The following is a 17,745-nucleotide window of genomic DNA, read 5'->3' on the forward strand; positions in this document are numbered from 1 at the left end:
GAAGGTACGAGTGATTTACAGCACATTTCAGGTCAATACTGCAGGTAGCACTCTTAGACAAAGTTAGGCTTGACCTTACCCTGTCCAGTGACTTGAGATCATCATCATACATATAAGATTTGGCACTATACCTGAATTGATTAACTCTGACTTCACACAGGTAACTCCAACCTCAACCTCCAAAGGCTTTATACAACATTTGTAACCCCCCAAACCTGTAAACAGACTTGGATCAATACATTGTAGAAAAAAGTGTATTTCATTTCAATATTTTCTAGCACATATTTGTTTTGCTCGACTTAAGGCAGGGTCAGAACGTGGTACACGGAAAAGCCTGCTAACAAGCTCCACTCCCATAGCTAACAAGCTTATTAGCTCAGTCACTAATGGGACAATGAATTCACACTGGTTATTCTACACTTAAAGTCACATAAGACAAAGAACAGCTGCAACTCTGCAAAATAAAAAATGACATTGACGATGTTTGACTTTTTTCCTTTAGGTGTTGATTTTGTGTCAACTAATCAGTTGTTACAGCTCTATGAGGAATAGAGGTGAACCGTTTCTGAGGTCAAAACGCATCTGGTGTGCAAATGGTGTGAATGCAGAGCAGGTTTTCCCATTGACCGTCACCAACTTAAGTCGTCTGCAACAAAGGGGGAAAATTCTCAAGTCCTTAAAAGGAAATTTACAGACTTGACCTTTGGGTGCTGTGGAAATGACCCGAGTCTCCTTCTTGTGGCAGGAAGGTTCAATGTGCACCAGAAATGGACGGCAACCCAAGAGTTGTTAATTTGTGCAACAGTTGCTAATCACAGCTTTATCCATCACAAAGTCACTCAGTGGTGTGTTTGTGACGCCTTGTGTACTTGAATCCCACCCTCCATTGAGAGTGTCTCACATGGGCTCGTATCTGGGTTCCTGCATCATTTGTTGGCATCAAGGCCTGAGCGTGTGTGCGTGTGTTAATAAATGTGTGTGTCGGTTCATTTGTATGTAAGTGCACGTGTCCTTCCAAAAGGGTGGGACAGGCAGTGGAGGGAACAGAGACTCCCTGTTCCTGAGGTGAGGTCAGCGTGCCGCCATGTTACACTTCCCGTTCCCTTGGACTCCTGCTGCAAACACGCATGCACAAACACACACACACAGAACGGTCTTATTGCTCCAGGAGCGCCACCAACACCCCCTGCTGCAGTTGTTCATATTTACTGGCAAAAAAAAAATGCAGCATCTGTTTTGCCTCAAAATCTTACTGCAAAGTGGCCTCAGTAAGTGGATGACATCATCCAGGGGTGACGATTAAGTGATGTTCAAGCCTGCGGGGAGCGGATCTGATTCAACTGCAGCCACAAACCTGTGAAACCTGCTGCTGCATCCACTGGAGCACAGGGGATTCATTCCTGTTTTAATGCTACAAGATTTTTCCAGGTGAGAGTGAATGGCTGCTACTGTAGATATGAACCCGGTGTAACTGCATCTGGCACAAGGGAACATGAACCAGCCTCTGTGTCAGCCTCTGGACTTGGCAGCAAACGGGGGGTGGGGGGGTCTCCCAAATAAACACGACCGATCACGGTGCCATTTCTGCACCATCAAATTTTGCAGTTACACCCAATAATTACAAATATAGAACAACTGCTGTACACTGAACACAACCATAGGATTGTACTGATTGTATACGAGTGCCTTGCTCAAAGGCAACTCTGTTTTTTTGTTTTTTTCTGTCGGGAGGAGGAAGAGGTGTGCATGCGTATTTATTTGAATTTCCTGCCCAGGTTTTCCCAGAGAAATTCTTGATTTTTTTTTTTTTTTTCATCACAAGCTCTTTATCCAATCTGATGAAAATGCAGGCAGACCGGCGCTAATCTGCATCAAATACGGGTTCACATAGATGAAAAATGGCAAATGCCCCACACTGTTATCAGCGAAGGAAAGGTCGGAGGAGAGTGGACAATCTTATCTTGTTGTTAATCCGTAGCTGTTTCCCTCATGTTACAGAGGGGGATAGGAACTCTGACAAGGTGGGATCAAGATATGGAGCCAACACTAATTGACCAACGTATGAACCACGCAATGGCCATTAATCAGTGTCTGCATGCACACACATGCACACCAACAAAGACCACCACACCAACCATACACACACACACAAATACTTTTAGTTGCTTCGGCTTTTAACGTTCCCCCAAGCTAACTGTGTATTACACACACATACACACACACAACCCTATAGCCTGTCATCAAAATCTGACAAGTGTGGCAGCAACAAATTGTGTAATGTAAACCCACTTTTTTTTCTTAGACCAAATTAGACTTTAACTCACTGCATCAGATAGGAAACACAAACTCCAGGTCTCCATCACAACACAGCCTGGTCCATTTATGAGTGATGAGTAAGAGGAATCAGTGGCAGCTGATCCACATTGCCTCTCCAGCTCTTGGCCTTGGCATTGGCCTGTTCAGATTCAGGCCTACAGCTGGGAATAAACACGAGGAAAATTACTGGAGAAATATAGAGGAAACATTATTCCCAGCTCAGCACAACGGCACATTTATTTATGCTTCATCCACATAGTTCAGGACTGGCTGATGAAAACAGGTTTTAGTTGATTACATAAAAAAAAACACCTGTGTCACTAAAGCTCTCCGCAACATGCACGCGCACTCAGCCTTAATGATGGGTGACTCGCTCTGACGCAGTAACAATGGGGACGGTGGGGGGGCTGCTGGCTGGGTGCATCATATGACCCTGTTCAGACCATTTCATGTCAGTGTAATGAAGTGCGACGCTTCGAGCAACAAGTCACTCAAAGTCCAGCCAACTTTCTTTTAATTGCGGTGAGAAAATAATAGAAAAAAAACAGCAATGAGACCTAATAAGTGTAGTTTTACCGCAGAAAACTGCACTTAAACACGGGCAGGTATGGTGAGGCTCGAGCAGCGCGCGCACGCATACACACACAAATACACGCGCACACAAATACACGCGCACACGCAGTACAGAAGTACCTCAGTGAGCCGCCTTCAAACCATATCAGCACTGTAAGTAGACAGACCTCCGTGTGGTCAAACATTAAGGCTGTGACACCGTGAACTCTTCACAGTGATGAAACTTTTATCATTTTAACGTTATAGCGTCCACGACAGAAAACACTCTAAATCTACAAAGTGCGCAACACATGCGCAGGAAAAGTTCAGCATCACATCCTACATCCATCCAAATCCCCGCACACTCCAAACATTGACTTATTAAGTTAATTAATGAAGCGAAACTAGCGCGAAAGCCCTAAAACTTCCCCCCAGACTGTTACACTTACCTTGCTCATTTTCCCGCTAATCATATCCACTGTTTCAAGAGCTGCCCCTCATTCTCGGGAAGGCCATCAATAACATGGCTTGCGACTATGAGATAACTTGTTTTCTTTATCCCGGTCCACCCTCCTAAGTGGGGCTGAGGGGCGGAGCAACACGCAGCTAAGAGCATGTGTGGAGTACTATTACTGGAAGGGCCTCCTCCGATTGGTTACTTCCTGGAGGGGAGCGTGAGGATACTCGATCTGGATTGGTCAAATTATTTAACTGTATTATCCCTTCAAAAAAACCTTAAGTCACTCAAGAATATACTGTACTTCAGTAGATTTACCATTTATTTAATCTCTCATGCAACATCTTCAGCATCATTTCTCTTATTTTAGTTATTTATTTACGCATAATTAAATGTAATTGTAGACCACCAAAGTTATCAACTATAACCAATTTGCATCCAGGACAGGGGGACAAAGAATAGGCCTACACAACAGCAAGTACATCATCAATAGGGCATGTAAAAAAAATGTATTTGTTAATAATTGTGATAACTACCAATTTGGTCCCATCCTTCATAGTGGGGGTCATTATAGATTATTGGCGATAATAACAAGTGTTAATAATGAATAACAAAACAATTTTAACTAAATCAGTCCTGGTCTCTCTATAGCTTGTCATGTAGCCTATGTGGTTTATACAGTAGGCCTACTGCCAAAGCAGCAAGTGAAGGGCACTTTGACAGCCCATGTAGACTCCTCCATGTCCTCCTTTCATCCTTCAACACCATCACCTGTCATGCTCTAATAACTGATTTAAAACTGGATGTTGTAGACAATCAATATTTGACTGGGATCTGGTGGATGGTGGGGGAATCATCTAACCTCTGCCAGAAGGATGCAATAATGATAATTTACTCACAAATTCGAATGAAAGTTTGTGTTTATGCGTTTGTGTTTATTTTTGTCTACATACCCCACTTATATGACTGCAGGAGTGCACGCGTAGTACAAGTACACCTGGTTGGCAATCACTGTCGTTAAGTCCCTGCATCATTGTGGGCTTAGTGTGGTATCCGCTTACTGTAAACCTCCATCACACTAACACAGATGTGCCTTGATTAACATCTGCATGCTGAGGGTGACTAAAGTGTGTTAGTAGCATCACCTAGTGGTGAAATAAGAGAAATGGGCCATGCAGGCTCTACTGCTTTATCAGGCACATTTCTTGATATTTACTTTTCTTTCACAAAGGTTTTCTGCAGTGAATGAATTTTAGGACAATAATATTATGAATCACCTTCAAATAATCATTTATAAGGACAAAAGCGTTTAAAATTAAAAAGTGCACAAAGCATAGCTACATTTTTAAAATTTCAAAAACCAGACTGTCAATCAAGTCTGAGCTGGTCCTCTGTAATCAAAACAAGAAAAGATTTTCTTAGATGACGATATAAATCTTTGATTGTTTGCCAAGTGTCTCTGTACATGCTCATGGTTTGGATTATACTCCATGTGCCCAACTGCCCATATAGGTGAATTCCTTTATAGTTGCCTGTCTTAAATCATAAGCCCATAATATTACCCAGCCTCAGCCTGCTAATGCACAGAGCTTTATACCTGTCTGCTACTTCAGTCTCTTAGTCACTTCCATATGTGTTAGACTGACATGCAGGTATGAAGGCTGTGCAGTATATCCCTGCCAATCAATGCAGAATGTGACTGTGAATCATGACGTGTGCAGTAACTACTCCGCCAAACAACACGTGCACCAATGCGGTCTATTCCTTGTGCTCATAACCTAGGAATTTCCGGCTCATGGTACAGAAAAAAAGGGAGAACTAAAAGGGGAGGTTAATTGTTTATGGAATTTTGTCTCCCTTTCTTTTGGATTGTGGAAAAGAGGAGGGAGCTGAAGAGGAGGAGGAGGAGAGATGGATTAAGAAGCAAGGAGCAAAGTAGTGAGGTGAAAAAGGTAAAAGGAGGGTCATGTGTGAGACTAAGAAAATATTGAGGGACCACGAGAGACAGGAAGCTGGTGCTTGGGATTGGAATGAGGGGTTGAGTCGATGAGAAAAGTGGGGGAGGGCCATGTTGGAAGAAAGATGGAGATGGGGAGAGAAGGGGGAACAAAGCCAAAGTGCATAAAAAAGGAGAAAATACAGGGAAATAACTTTAGAGAACTTGAGAATGTGACACATTTGCAATATGGTACTAAGTTTTCTCTGCACCACACGACTCCGGTCAACACCACAATGCAAGGTGTTTCATGTTGCATGAAATATTACAGTGGATGCCAGGTGTGTTTATGTCTACGCTGTCTGAAATGGTGAATTTAGAGTTTGGAGGAAGTGGAAGGACTTGAATCGTGCATGGTGGTAAATGAGAAAGAGGTGGATGGAGTGTGTGTGCGTGTGTGTGTGTGTGTGTGTGGAGCCTGGGCCGAGAGGAAATGAGGGGAGGAGGAGGCTAGAAAAGGGGGCTGCGTAGTTTGACGAAGGATTGTGTAAGACAGCACTAAGCCAGCGGCTGATAAGGTGCAGCTGTTGAAGGAGCGAAATGGCGAGAAAAGCAGTGGGAACAGCGGGTGAGACGCAGGGAGGCAAACAAGCACGTGTTCACATTTATTGTGCTGATGAGTTCAATAAAAACCCTCTCCGTCGGCCAACACCGCTCGCTCGGTCCCAAAGACATTTTTTCAAAAGTTGGCCTAATGTCAAAGCTACACATTTTTGTGTGTAAGAAAAGAAAATATTTTGTGAATAGTTTGCTTTGAGGTGTTTCTTTTAAGGGCGGTGTAGGGATTTGTTGGTGGGTTTTTGGAGACTTACTGAGGGAGGAAATGGTTTATGTCTTTCCCTTTTCCCTCGATCAGCTTTCATCTGTGTGCCCGCTACACAACAAGCATTCCTCAAATCCTGCTCTGAGTTTGCGACAGATCATTGTTTTCAAGCCGCAGGAATCTAGTCTACGACAGCCACCCCCTGAGCTTGGGCTTTACATAGGAATTCACCTTTTTTCTACCATGAAGGAGTGTGTGCAGTTCTTCTATTCTACTTCTACTCTGTCCTATTTTGATGTGAGTGTTGGGGGGTCTATATTTAACCCTAACCGGTCAGTCTTCCTTCCTGCGTTGGGTGTGTGATTGTAGTGAATGCCTGTGGTTCGAGGCCTCAGTATTGGTCATGGCCAATCTAAACTTTGTTGTTGTTCATGAGAAATTACAGAGAAGCTAGAAAAATACATATAAAACCGCTGTCACAGTGCCAGGTCGCTATATATTTCTAGAGTCAACAACGAAGGCAAAAAACAAAACAAAACGATTTACTCTCTGTTTTCAATAGTGACAAAAAAAAGGATAATTTTGTAGCATGATAAGCAACTTGTGGCCGTGATTGTTGCATTACAACAGCTTCATCCATCGTTATGTTTACAGTCCAAGAGGTTGTTGTACACCCACTCAGCAGAACCCATGTCTTCAGGGTAGATTTATAGGCCACAGTGCAAGGTAACTTATGTAGAAGAAAAAAAAACATTATAGAGACAAAAGTTAACATTTCTGATGATTTCTGCTGCTGGAGACAGCTCTTTGTGAGCAAAGTAAGAAGTTTGATCCTGAACGTCTCTTCAAGACGAGTATATAAATAGCTGTTAATGCTGGCTATGAGGCACACCGCACAAGGAAAGGACAAATCAAACTTCTGACCTGATAGTGGTGCGAGATCTAGAGATGCTCAAGACAATTTGTACCAAGTTATTGGCAATCAAACCAAAACAGTCTGTCTGTGGATAGGTAGATGAAAAGTCAGAAGACCACCAAAAGTTGACCAGATTCATCCTCTGGACACAATGAGTAGGATATCTGTTCTGCATTTCAAGACAATCCATCCAAAAAGAGCTGAGACATTTCAGTGGTTGTCCATAGTGATGGACTGACATCGCCCTGGAAAAGAAATCCTGCCATCCCCCGACAATGGAAATTGAGAGAGAATATGTTTCATATTAAAAATTCATCGACCACATATTTCCATTAATGACTCTCACACTTGAACCCTTGGCTGCGCATGTTGGTGAATTAAATATGTTCTTAAAAACCTGCCAAAGTATGAAGACCCTTTGCTTTCAATGGCCCGTTTGTGATCATACCACATAATTTAACAGATCAGAAAAATCATTTTATTATAAGGGTATAAATTCGATGAGGCTGTTTCATCAATTCTGTCTTAGGCTCGCCCTCTTTGATTTGTCCCACATGAATTCTACAGCGTTCACCAGAGCTTCTTTCTCTAAAGAGAACCACATGAACTATTGACTCTCTTTGCCAAGAGCTGTTTATTTCAGGAATCCATTTATAGAAGGTTGTTTATTGATGCTCAGCTTCTCCCCATCAACAACTGACAAAGAAGCACTGGACAGAGGCAGATTTGGCCCAGTCGAGCATGTTTTGAGCACGTTGAGCGCATTTGGACAATGAATGAAAACAGAGAAGTCTTTGGACAATCCAATAAGTGGCTGCACGATGTTGTTATGGCAATTCTCACAAAATCATTAATGACAAAAAACAGAGCTCAGTGCCGTCTTAAGGATGCGTTTCAACCACACTACGAACATGTGTAAATGGTGAAGGAACAGCTGATGTGATGTGTGTGTTTTCCTGTCAAATGGATTATAACATCCTTCTGTGTTGCTGATATTATAACATCAATAGCAAATTGTGTAATAACACCACACGCAACATGTGGAACATCATTTCCTGTTCCCAAGTGTTTCCAGTAAGTCGTTGGCATGTGTTTGATCAGGAATGCACGTGTCTGGTTCCAGGATTGAATGGCATTAAAACCTTAATGGCATTGATCGCTCTTCATAGCATTCTGCTCCGTCATCACCTGTGGCTGTCTGCAGGTCCATAGAGATTAACTATGGAGCTAAAGTGAAAAACAAGTTCATAAAAAAAAAGACCATAAATAAATGAGACAACATCTCCTCCTCTAGGACATTCAGTGGGATCCAACTGGTTCCCACACCCATGCAGTGGGGTCAGTCTCTCTAGGATGACGTAGTCCAGAGGGCTCAACATTCCCACGCTGCTCAGCATGTGATATGGAGCCACTGGGACTGTCGTGCAACCAAGCATGCACACACATACACACACACACGCACACACACGAAAAACATATGCATCCATTCACATTTAGAAAAATGCACCTGGTAGTTCACACATCTGGACACAAAAAGCAACTGAATCTCATGCTTGTTTGCGATCCAGTGTGAGAAGCTGCTGGACGGAGGCCCAGGTTCTCAGTGTCCTCTTCATGGCTAATAAAACTCTAAGATGACTCCAGCCTGCCTGTGTGTACATTATGGTAATTCCCAAGGAGGGATGAGGCCATCACAACAACAGTGTCATTGTATCTGCACAGATGTGGCCTCGGCTCCGAGATGACATTGTCATCCACATCATCTTTTCAATCAAGGCCAAACAAAACACACACACACACACACACACACTGGGCTCCTTAGAGCCAGATTACCAACCCCTGAAATCATCTCTGATTCCTAATTAATTAAACCACAGAGACAATTTGAAACACTCAGCGATACGAATCTGTTTTAAATGAGTCTGTGTGAGAATAACGTGGGTGCAGCAAAATCAAAAATAAATTGCAGGGGAATTCTCACAATGATTTGCATGATAAGTACTCATCATTCAAATAACATGTTTTTCTTTCAGTTTGCATTATCACAAAAAACAATAATGACTCAAAATAATAGTTTCCAAATGAGCAATATAAATTAAATAAAATGAATAAATAAATATAAAATAAGGATGCATTATTCCCACAGCCAATCCCAGCTGAAGGGTGAGGGCGTGGTACATCCTGGACAGGTCACCATCCATCACAGGGTCGACATATAGAGGCATTCACACCTAGAGTCACCAATCACCCTAAGCAGACTATAAGAAGACATTATTCTTCCTTCTTAAAAGCTGCCAGCTCCATGTTACCCACAATTCAACTTAACCACCCAACAATGCTGTTGGATATTCCACCGTGTTATGCTAGTGGCTAATAGCCCCAGGCTGCTAGCCACAAGAAGAGATGAGGAGCACACTAAACTCACCTCTATCTAACTCAACATCCACATAGTTTTTAATTTTTCATACTTGTGACATAACATGACAAATGACATCACAAGGTAATTAATCAGACTTCATGCAGCTCCCTCTGCGCACTGCACGCCACCTGTTTCACATAGGCTACGCAGCAGCACTCCCCACAGTCTTAATCTGGAAGTCCTCATTGAAGAAAACATTGTGTGCATAATATAAAATTACTTTGGTTTTATTCTAATGTGTCATTATACATTACTCAGGATTAGATGATCAGCTTATAAAATGTAACTTTGATCAATAAGAAGCTCACTCGGTCAAAAAAAAAAAAGAAAAAAGTAAAGCTGCTGTCACTCATCCTGCAACAGATGCCATGCAACACGTGCACCCTCCTGGAGGCCCGAGGTGGCGCACACACACACACACACACAGCAGCAGCTTCACGCCTGATCACTGTGGACATTTTCATCTATAATTTCATCACACACTCACGTGAGCACCGCATGCATTGCACACTGACCTTTGTCAGCCTCATCCTGCCACTCTCACTCCTCTCCAGACTCCTTCTCTTCAGAGATGGGTTTCTGACCACCGGCACCGGTTGCACCTCTTCCTCCCCACACCAGTCCGAACTCAGGACGCAACCCATATAGGTGAACAAGGTCCTGGACTTGGAGACTTTTTCCTCCACCTCCTCCTCCTCTGTCTCCTCTGTCCGTTTGTCCTCCCTCCTCCTCCTCTCTCGCTTCTCTGTCCTCTTCCCTTCGTCCTCTGAGCAGGCTCCAGCCCAGGCTCCTGGGCAGCTGTTTTTGTCAGCTGGAGAGAGGGGGTGAGAGAGGGAGGGAGGGAGGTCCTTCCCCTTTCCCTGGCTCTTGTACAGCGCTGCTACGGGGACAGAGGGAAGGATACACTCTGCATGCGTTCTCTGCCTCACCCCCCTCTCCTTCTTTATACGCACTTTAAAAACACCTCTCTCTCCAGCTCAGTCCAACATGCAGACTCTCCATTTCTGTGCCTCCACCCCCCTCTCACTGCCCGTCTTAACCTCACTCACACAAGTCACAAACATCCAAACTTTCTTGGGCTCTCAACTTCACTTTTCCTCTCCTTTTCTTTGTGCCAGTCGATCACACCCTCTGCATCCTCCGTCTCTTGACTCACACACATGACCCTTGTGTCAGTGCCTGGGTATCATCCTCATCTTCATCCTGTGAAGCTCTTCTTCATTTCTTCTTCTTTCTGTACCCTCTTCTCTCCTTTTGTTACTTCTTCTTCTTCCCCAGTCCTCCCATCCCAAAGAACATGTCTCTCCCTTCCTTCTTTCTCCCTTTCCTCCTGCTTCTACCCCTCTGCTAGGGTTGCCTCACTCTTACATATACAATTACCTCTCTGTTCTCACCCCCACCCATCTCTCCTCCTCGACTCGCCTCTGTTTCCTGCTCCCAGATACAGGCACTCTCTCCTTAGCTCTGGCAACACATTGTTGGTATTGTCTAGAAAACAACCAAGGAAAACTACAACAGTGACGGCAGCTCCTAGGATGCTGTGCAAGCCAGTGATTCAGAGTGGACCGAGCCTCCGTCGCACTGAGCCCTCCCTTGTTTACGATGCAATAGCCTGTTTGTTGCCATCGTGAAACAACATCTCTTTCACCACAGCATCCTTACCTAACATATAACAGTTTTCTGACGAAATGTCACACGCATCTTCGTCATTGTTTAGATGAAATCTGTCCAGATTAAGAAAAAACATGCACCGATGTTAAAGGTCACATACTGGATAAAGTCGGATTTCCATATTAGTGCCGTGAAAGTATCAAAGCCTTAGTCCACAGGGAAATGCACACAGCCATCAGAAAACAGAAGTCAGGACTTCTGCAACTTTGGGATGTCACGACAAAGCATGTCGCCTCTCTGCAGCCCGGCCCCACCTGCAGCCGCCATTCAACCTGGACAGGTTGGTTTCTCTCTGTGTTTACCTGTTTTATTCAATAATCAAAGAGAATGAGGGGACACGCTCAAAATGTCTCTCTCTGATTGGCTGAAAGACCCGTAAGAGCTCCAGAGAGAAGAGATGACACATTGCAATGTTTTTTTTTTCGGTTCTTGAAACAACAAATATCTTCTTCAGGATCAACTCTTTAAATAAACACAGGAAAAGTACGAGACATGGGCCCTTTAATGTCACCACCAATGACCAGTGTGATAGATTTTAGTGTTGCTCGTGTTTCTTTTGCCCTCTGGTCTTTCTTTTTTTTTTTTGCTGTTGTTTATTTCTTCTCCCTCGAGCGTTTTGGCTGCTACGACGGAGCTCTCAAGTCTTGGAGGAGTGAGACTGTACCCCTTAAAAGGCAAATTCTTGATGCGTCTCCAAAAGCCCCCGCCACATCCACCCCCCACCCTCCAGCCCTGCCCCACCCCCTCCTCCCAACTTTTATATTTACTCTCAACGTTCCCGCTTTTACTCTCATTTGTTTTCGTCCTTCTCCCTCTTCTCTCTCTTTCTCTCCTTCAGACTGAAACCACAGACGAGGCGAGTCTTGTTGTTGCAGGCATTCTGCCCCAGACAGGCCTCCCAGGTGTCCTTCCTTTTCTCTCCTCCTAGACTCTACCAACCATACATCCCTCCTCCGTCCCCCTTCCACTTGACCCCCACCCCCACCCCCTTTTTTTTTGCCTTCCTTCCCCTTTATGTTATATCTGTCAGGCGAGGTCTCAGACATGAGCTCAGGCTACATACGGTGTTTACAACAAACCCCCCTCCTGGTTTTACATGCCATGAAATTAACTCGTTCTAATCAACTCAGGTCCGGCCACTAGTCCTCTGCTCTGCATCTGGAAAGTATGCAGATAAACAGGCAGCACTTTGCAAACACAACCATTATCTACAGCTAATTTCAAAAGATGTTTAATCTGATTAGAAAATATGGTGCTAAAAGAAACTATTATGATCTCTGATACTGAGTCTCTCTGGCAAACATGTGGCTCTCCCAGTGTTGCAGAATCCTTGGCGCTCGTGAGGAGACTTGGCAGAAATCGGATCTAGTCTGGATCAGTGAAGATTAATGACAGATTTCTGGAAGATTGGGGTTTTGACGAGGAGAAACGGAGGGAGAGGAAAGGAAAAGATCTTCAGAGAAGAGCTGAGACAGACAAGATAAATCCAAATCCAGTCCAAATATGGAGAACCAGAGAGGAAGAGAACTGTGTGTCTGAAGAAACAAACAAAGGAGGGGTTCAGAAATAGACACAGTTGTGATGATGTCATGGATGACGCTACTTAAACCTTTGTCTCATATCTCAAGTTGATGACTTCAATTGTCTTTAGTGGTTGGAGACGTATCTGACGGATTTTTTACTTTTAAGCAATAAAATAGATGTGCACTCATTAACGTCTATCTGAGCATAACATCCTTCTCTTTCCTGTGTCCTAGGGCTTTTATTTTCTTGTGGGTCAGTCTTCGACTACACCACAACTTCACTGTGTGTGTACGTGTATGTGTGTGTTAAATGTGCACTGCAATAGCATGTTTGCCAGGCCACAGACTAACCGAGGATATCCAAGCCAAGGGTGTGTGCACTGGTTAAGCTCCCGTCTCATCAAGCAAGAGGCCCACAGCATCAGAAAGGACAATGTCACACACAGACCTCTGATTTATTGTTTTGTGGTTTTCAGCGTTCACTTTGGACTTTCTCTGCCCTCTAGTGGGCAAAAATAACTTTTACATCTAAAGGATCATCATGTCATACGCATTTTTCAAGTGGATATGAGGCCGACTGCCACAGACCAGAGGCTAGTGAGTCAGAGCCTATTTAATCCGTATGACCAAAGTGCTGTATAAAAGGACACTTAAATATAAAGTAAAAAGTAAAAGAAAGAGACAAAAAAGAGAAACAATGAACCACAGGGATATATTAAATCAAATTTAATTTTGCCCTTAACCCTCTTTGGGTGGAAACAAATTCTAATTAATCTGGATTAAGAATGAGCATGAGGCAAAGTTAGACAGGATGAAGAAATCTGCCCCTCTGTGCCCAGTCAACACCACAGGATTATGAACAGGAAAGTCCAAAGACTTTCTTCCAATTATGATTGGAAAAAAAAAACTGCCATTATGATTTGAGGAAAAAAATAAACTGTGCCAGCTTGCAAAAGAAAAAGAAAAAAAGGCTTTGGGGGCAAACGCTGAGAGAGAAATCACTGCTTCAAAATGGGAAGGTGTGGCAAGTGGTGACCTCTGCGTTTCATTTATTGCTGCCACATGTTTTTTTACTGTAGCACTAAGGTCAGGAGGATTTACCCCCGTCTCTGAGACTGACGTCAGGTTTGACACAGAGCATACAATGGACACAAAAGCCGGAAGCAGAGTGTCTAGGTTTGAGAGGCGTCAACGGCTGAGTCATAATGGAAAAGCCGGTAGGAAATTGAAATAAAAGTCGAGCCAGTCTGACATCCAAATTATGTGTCATATCCAAATCTCCTGCAGACAGGGACTATAGTGTCCTACTCTGGGTTCTCTTGTCTCTGTAGTAAAACTTCACTGTACTGTACAAAGACAGAGTCCTGACGCCAAACACCAGCAATTACCTGGGTTACTGCCTTGTTAAAGCTTGTTAGCTGGTAGTTCGGCTGCAGTCTTCTTCAAAATGCCTCTGTCTGTCGAACTAAACTGTCATTTTGGACACAAGCCTGTCACTTGATTAATGCTATGGAGTTTTTCCATCAATTTAGCAATGAGAGCATTTTCTACTATCAGCATGCCATCACCAACCTACTGTAAAAAGACCTGCACCACTCATTGGTTACAGAGAGAAGATACAAATAATCAATTTGTACAATGCAAGCTAACAGACGTCCCACCGTGCTGTGATTATTAATATGTCCTGGAATCTATTGAGATCATATCATGTCTTTACAAGTTTACAGACTTAGGGAAGAGAAGGGAGAGGTCCAGAGTCTCGTCTAAAATCACCCTGAGCACTTTCAAAACCCTTGGTGCATTTTTTCCCATAGTTTCTCAAACACGTGCACACGCGCGCACACACACACACAGACACACACATTCACACACACACACACACACACACACACACACACACACACACACACACACACACACACACACACACACACACACACACACACACACACACACACACACATTCACACACACACACACACACACACACACACACACACACACACACACACACACACACACACACACACACACACACACACACACACACACTTTGTATGTCTCTCAGTAATTTACTGGAACAAAGAAAAAGAAGAGGGTATGCCTGCACACTTGCTGGTAGCCACAATTTCTTTTTATTTACGCACAACGTTTCAACCTGTAGTTCAGGTGTTATTATTAGGAATCATGGGAAAACACAGTAGCCTATATACATGAGCCACCAAGTGTATTGGTGTGTGGTCCAATTAGACAAAGGGGGCAAACCTGAAGGCAAGGGGCACTTAATTAGATTAAATATTGCCTTCTTGCGCGTGAGGATAAACTGAATATTTAACAGAAAATAATAATAATTACATATAATAACATCACACATTATTTGATAGCATATAAACATCACATAAATATCATAAAGGGTACAACATTCAAAATCACAAGAAATACATCATTGGGAATAAAAACTATGTATAGAATGAAGACATGGATTAAAATATATATAAACATTGAAAAACATTATTATTGTTTGCTGCTTTTGAGCCAACACTTTAAAAACCAAGCCTATTTTTTAGGCCTTTTCTCGAAAATTGCATATCCATAATAAAATTAGTATATCTCTGCAACCACACAGCAAAAATTAAATAAATTTAATGTTCACCTAAAAACAAGCTCAAAACCTCTATTGAATGATTGTACAATGTATGAACATTATCTCTGCAGTGGTTGATTCTGATAAAGTGAAGCAGTACAAAATTTTAGATTTTACTACAAAATATTCAGGCGAGCTTTCCAAAATGTCAATTTTTGGCACAACTTGGAACTGCCACTATAAACCATTGTTTAATCTTTATTTTCACAAAATTTGCATAAACTAACTGAAAAAGAATCAACTGGGACTAAATAACAACTCCATTCCAGGCCCTCTGTCTCTCTGGGTACTGCTGCACTGAGAGCAGCTTATTTGGGTTCAGTTATGCCTGGCTCTATCTCTGCAGCGGATTGGTTGATTCGAGTGATTGACAGCTCATTCAAACTATTAGAGCCAATAGAATGAGGCTATACCCATGTTGATGTGATTGGCAGTATTGGCAGTCAATCAGCATCAGAATTATTCTCATGAGTCAATAGGCTCGTTCGAGATGAACTGCGCCTCGTCTGGATGGCCGGCGAGAGCAGGCGGCAGCAGCAGGGGGTGGTGACAGAAAGCTGCAGTCAAGTCGGACAGTTTCCAGCCGCCGTCAATACAAACAGGAAGTCACCAAAGTATATATTTCTTATGCTGTACTGCAATTGTCCAATAAATAACCAATATATTTCTCAGGACATAAGTTTGACTCAGTGTGAATATTTTTTTAAGCAGTAGGCCTACAACATGAGATTCATATAATCCAGCATTATACAACTACACGTAGCCTAGTGTTTGCAGTCCTAACTAAGAGCCAATCAGCTCATGATCCGGTGCGTTTCCCACATAGACTGTAAAAAGAATGGACGTAGCGTCCGTGACGTCACCCATTGGTTTTGGGGAGTCTGTTTTGTGCCGCTACTACGGGGGTTAGAACCGCGCCATGTTGGATTCTACTTGCCATATTTGGAGCGGTGCGGCCGTTGGCCGGCCGAGAGCCCGCCCACTGGCCTCGTAGCAGCGGTCGCCGGACCTGTCACTCAACGGTTCTGCGCCCTGATTGGCCAGAACTTTAACCCTAATAATAGTAAAACGGTAGAGTTTAAAAAAAATTCACCCCCCTCAGAGTGTGTGCGGGGGTAGAAACTATCGATTGAGACCAAAAAAATAAAATGTACCAGGCTGTAAATATGTTTTTTTAAGCTGTAAAATCGGCTATTTTAACATGGGGCTCGATTGGAGTTGCTCCCTTCTGGAGCCAGCCCCCAGCGACAGCCGAGGGGATTGCAGCTTTTTGAATGCGGAAGTGAGCTTCACTTCTCAGACCGACAACTGCCCCCTTGGTTTCCCATCATGCCCTGAGGCTGCAGGCGGTTGCAGTCGGTGGAGAGCAACTGCGGCGCCTGGCTCTAAAAACTGCGGCCGCCTTGATCTCGTGAGGTTATCGTTGCAGGCGCGTGCATGACGTCAGAGCAAGTCGGGATCAAGTCGGACACAAATCTAACCGGCATGCATTGTGCGCTGGTCACCGGCGATCGATTCTGCGCACGCCTGGCTCATCTCGAACGAGCCTAATCAGAATCAGCAGAATCCACGTGCAGGCTGTTGTGTGCGCGCTCGTAAAGGTTCCCCGGCTCCGATTTAGATGTAACACCGGTCAAAGTTCAACTGGAAATATTGTGGATTTACCACAGTCTATTAGCCTGGTCGCGCCCACACTAGTGACGTCACGCCTCGCAAAAGCGCTGCTGACTTCTAGTCTGGCCAACCGTGCTATTAACTCGATTTCTGTCTCCCGAATTTTCGGGAACTCCACCCTCTTTTTCGAGAGCCAATCAACGTCGAGCCTCTCCAACGGCTCTGGGTAGAGGCGTGTTCAAGTGCACGACTTTCCAATGTTGATAGGTTGATACTCAGCACGTCAGAGGAAAGAGCGGTGTGATTGGTTTAAGCTTCGACACCGCCTATTCTGGCTTCGACCAGTAGCAGACTGAGGCATTTGAGGGGGGCGGGTAAACCAGGTTTGAAGGATGCGCTTTGAGAAATGGATTCTCTTAACGTCTTGGCCAGACCCAATGCTGAGTATCAACATTGGAAAGTCGTGCCAACCAGGCTAACAGTCTATGGGATTTACCTTTTTACAATCTATGGGATTTACCCGTCAAAACAAACTTTTCACGGCAAAACAGCAAAGGTAAGAGGAAATGTACAACCATGTTTTGGCCAAGCTGTGTGTTTGCTCGACTTTGCTCGTTTTTGGCTTCTCTCTCTGCCTTGCTTCTGTGTAGCCGCGGGTGCTGTGTCATTCCAATCTTTGTTGCCCGGTTCTTTCATATGAGAGGTAGCTGATGTGTTTTGTATATGTACAGTAGTAATGAGCCAGAAATGTGGCGACTGGGTCCACACAGAGGTGCTTCATGAAGTTTGATGTTTAGTTGTTTATTTGAGTAGTGTTTGGGCTGTGTTTGGGTCATATAAACAAGGTTTTTGCAGGCTGTAGGCCAGCTTCTGC

General features: G+C 43.7%; 1 protein-coding gene across 5 annotated transcripts in view; it reads right to left on the bottom strand.

Moving 5' to 3' along the window:
* Nucleotides 1-10,736, bottom strand: part of tns2a (tensin 2a) — a 50,713-nt gene extending 39,977 nt beyond the window's left edge. For 3 of the 5 annotated variants that reach the window (XM_083974932.1, XM_083974933.1, XM_083974931.1), the window contains exon 1: nt 9,935-10,736. In XM_083974932.1, the coding sequence (XP_083831058.1) occupies nt 9,935-10,063 (129 nt within the window). In that variant the 5' untranslated portion in view covers nt 10,064-10,736. Of the gene's footprint in view, nt 1-2,324; nt 2,478-3,317; nt 3,457-9,934 lie in introns of those variants that run through there. The other 2 variants (XM_083974934.1, XM_083974935.1) reach the window with 2 other exon arrangements.
* Nucleotides 10,737-17,745: the final 7,009 nt, after the last annotated feature.

This window comes from Trachurus trachurus (genome assembly GCF_905171665.1).
Source record: "Trachurus trachurus genome assembly, chromosome: 7".
Classification (NCBI taxonomy): Eukaryota; Metazoa; Chordata; class Actinopteri; order Carangiformes; family Carangidae; genus Trachurus; species Trachurus trachurus.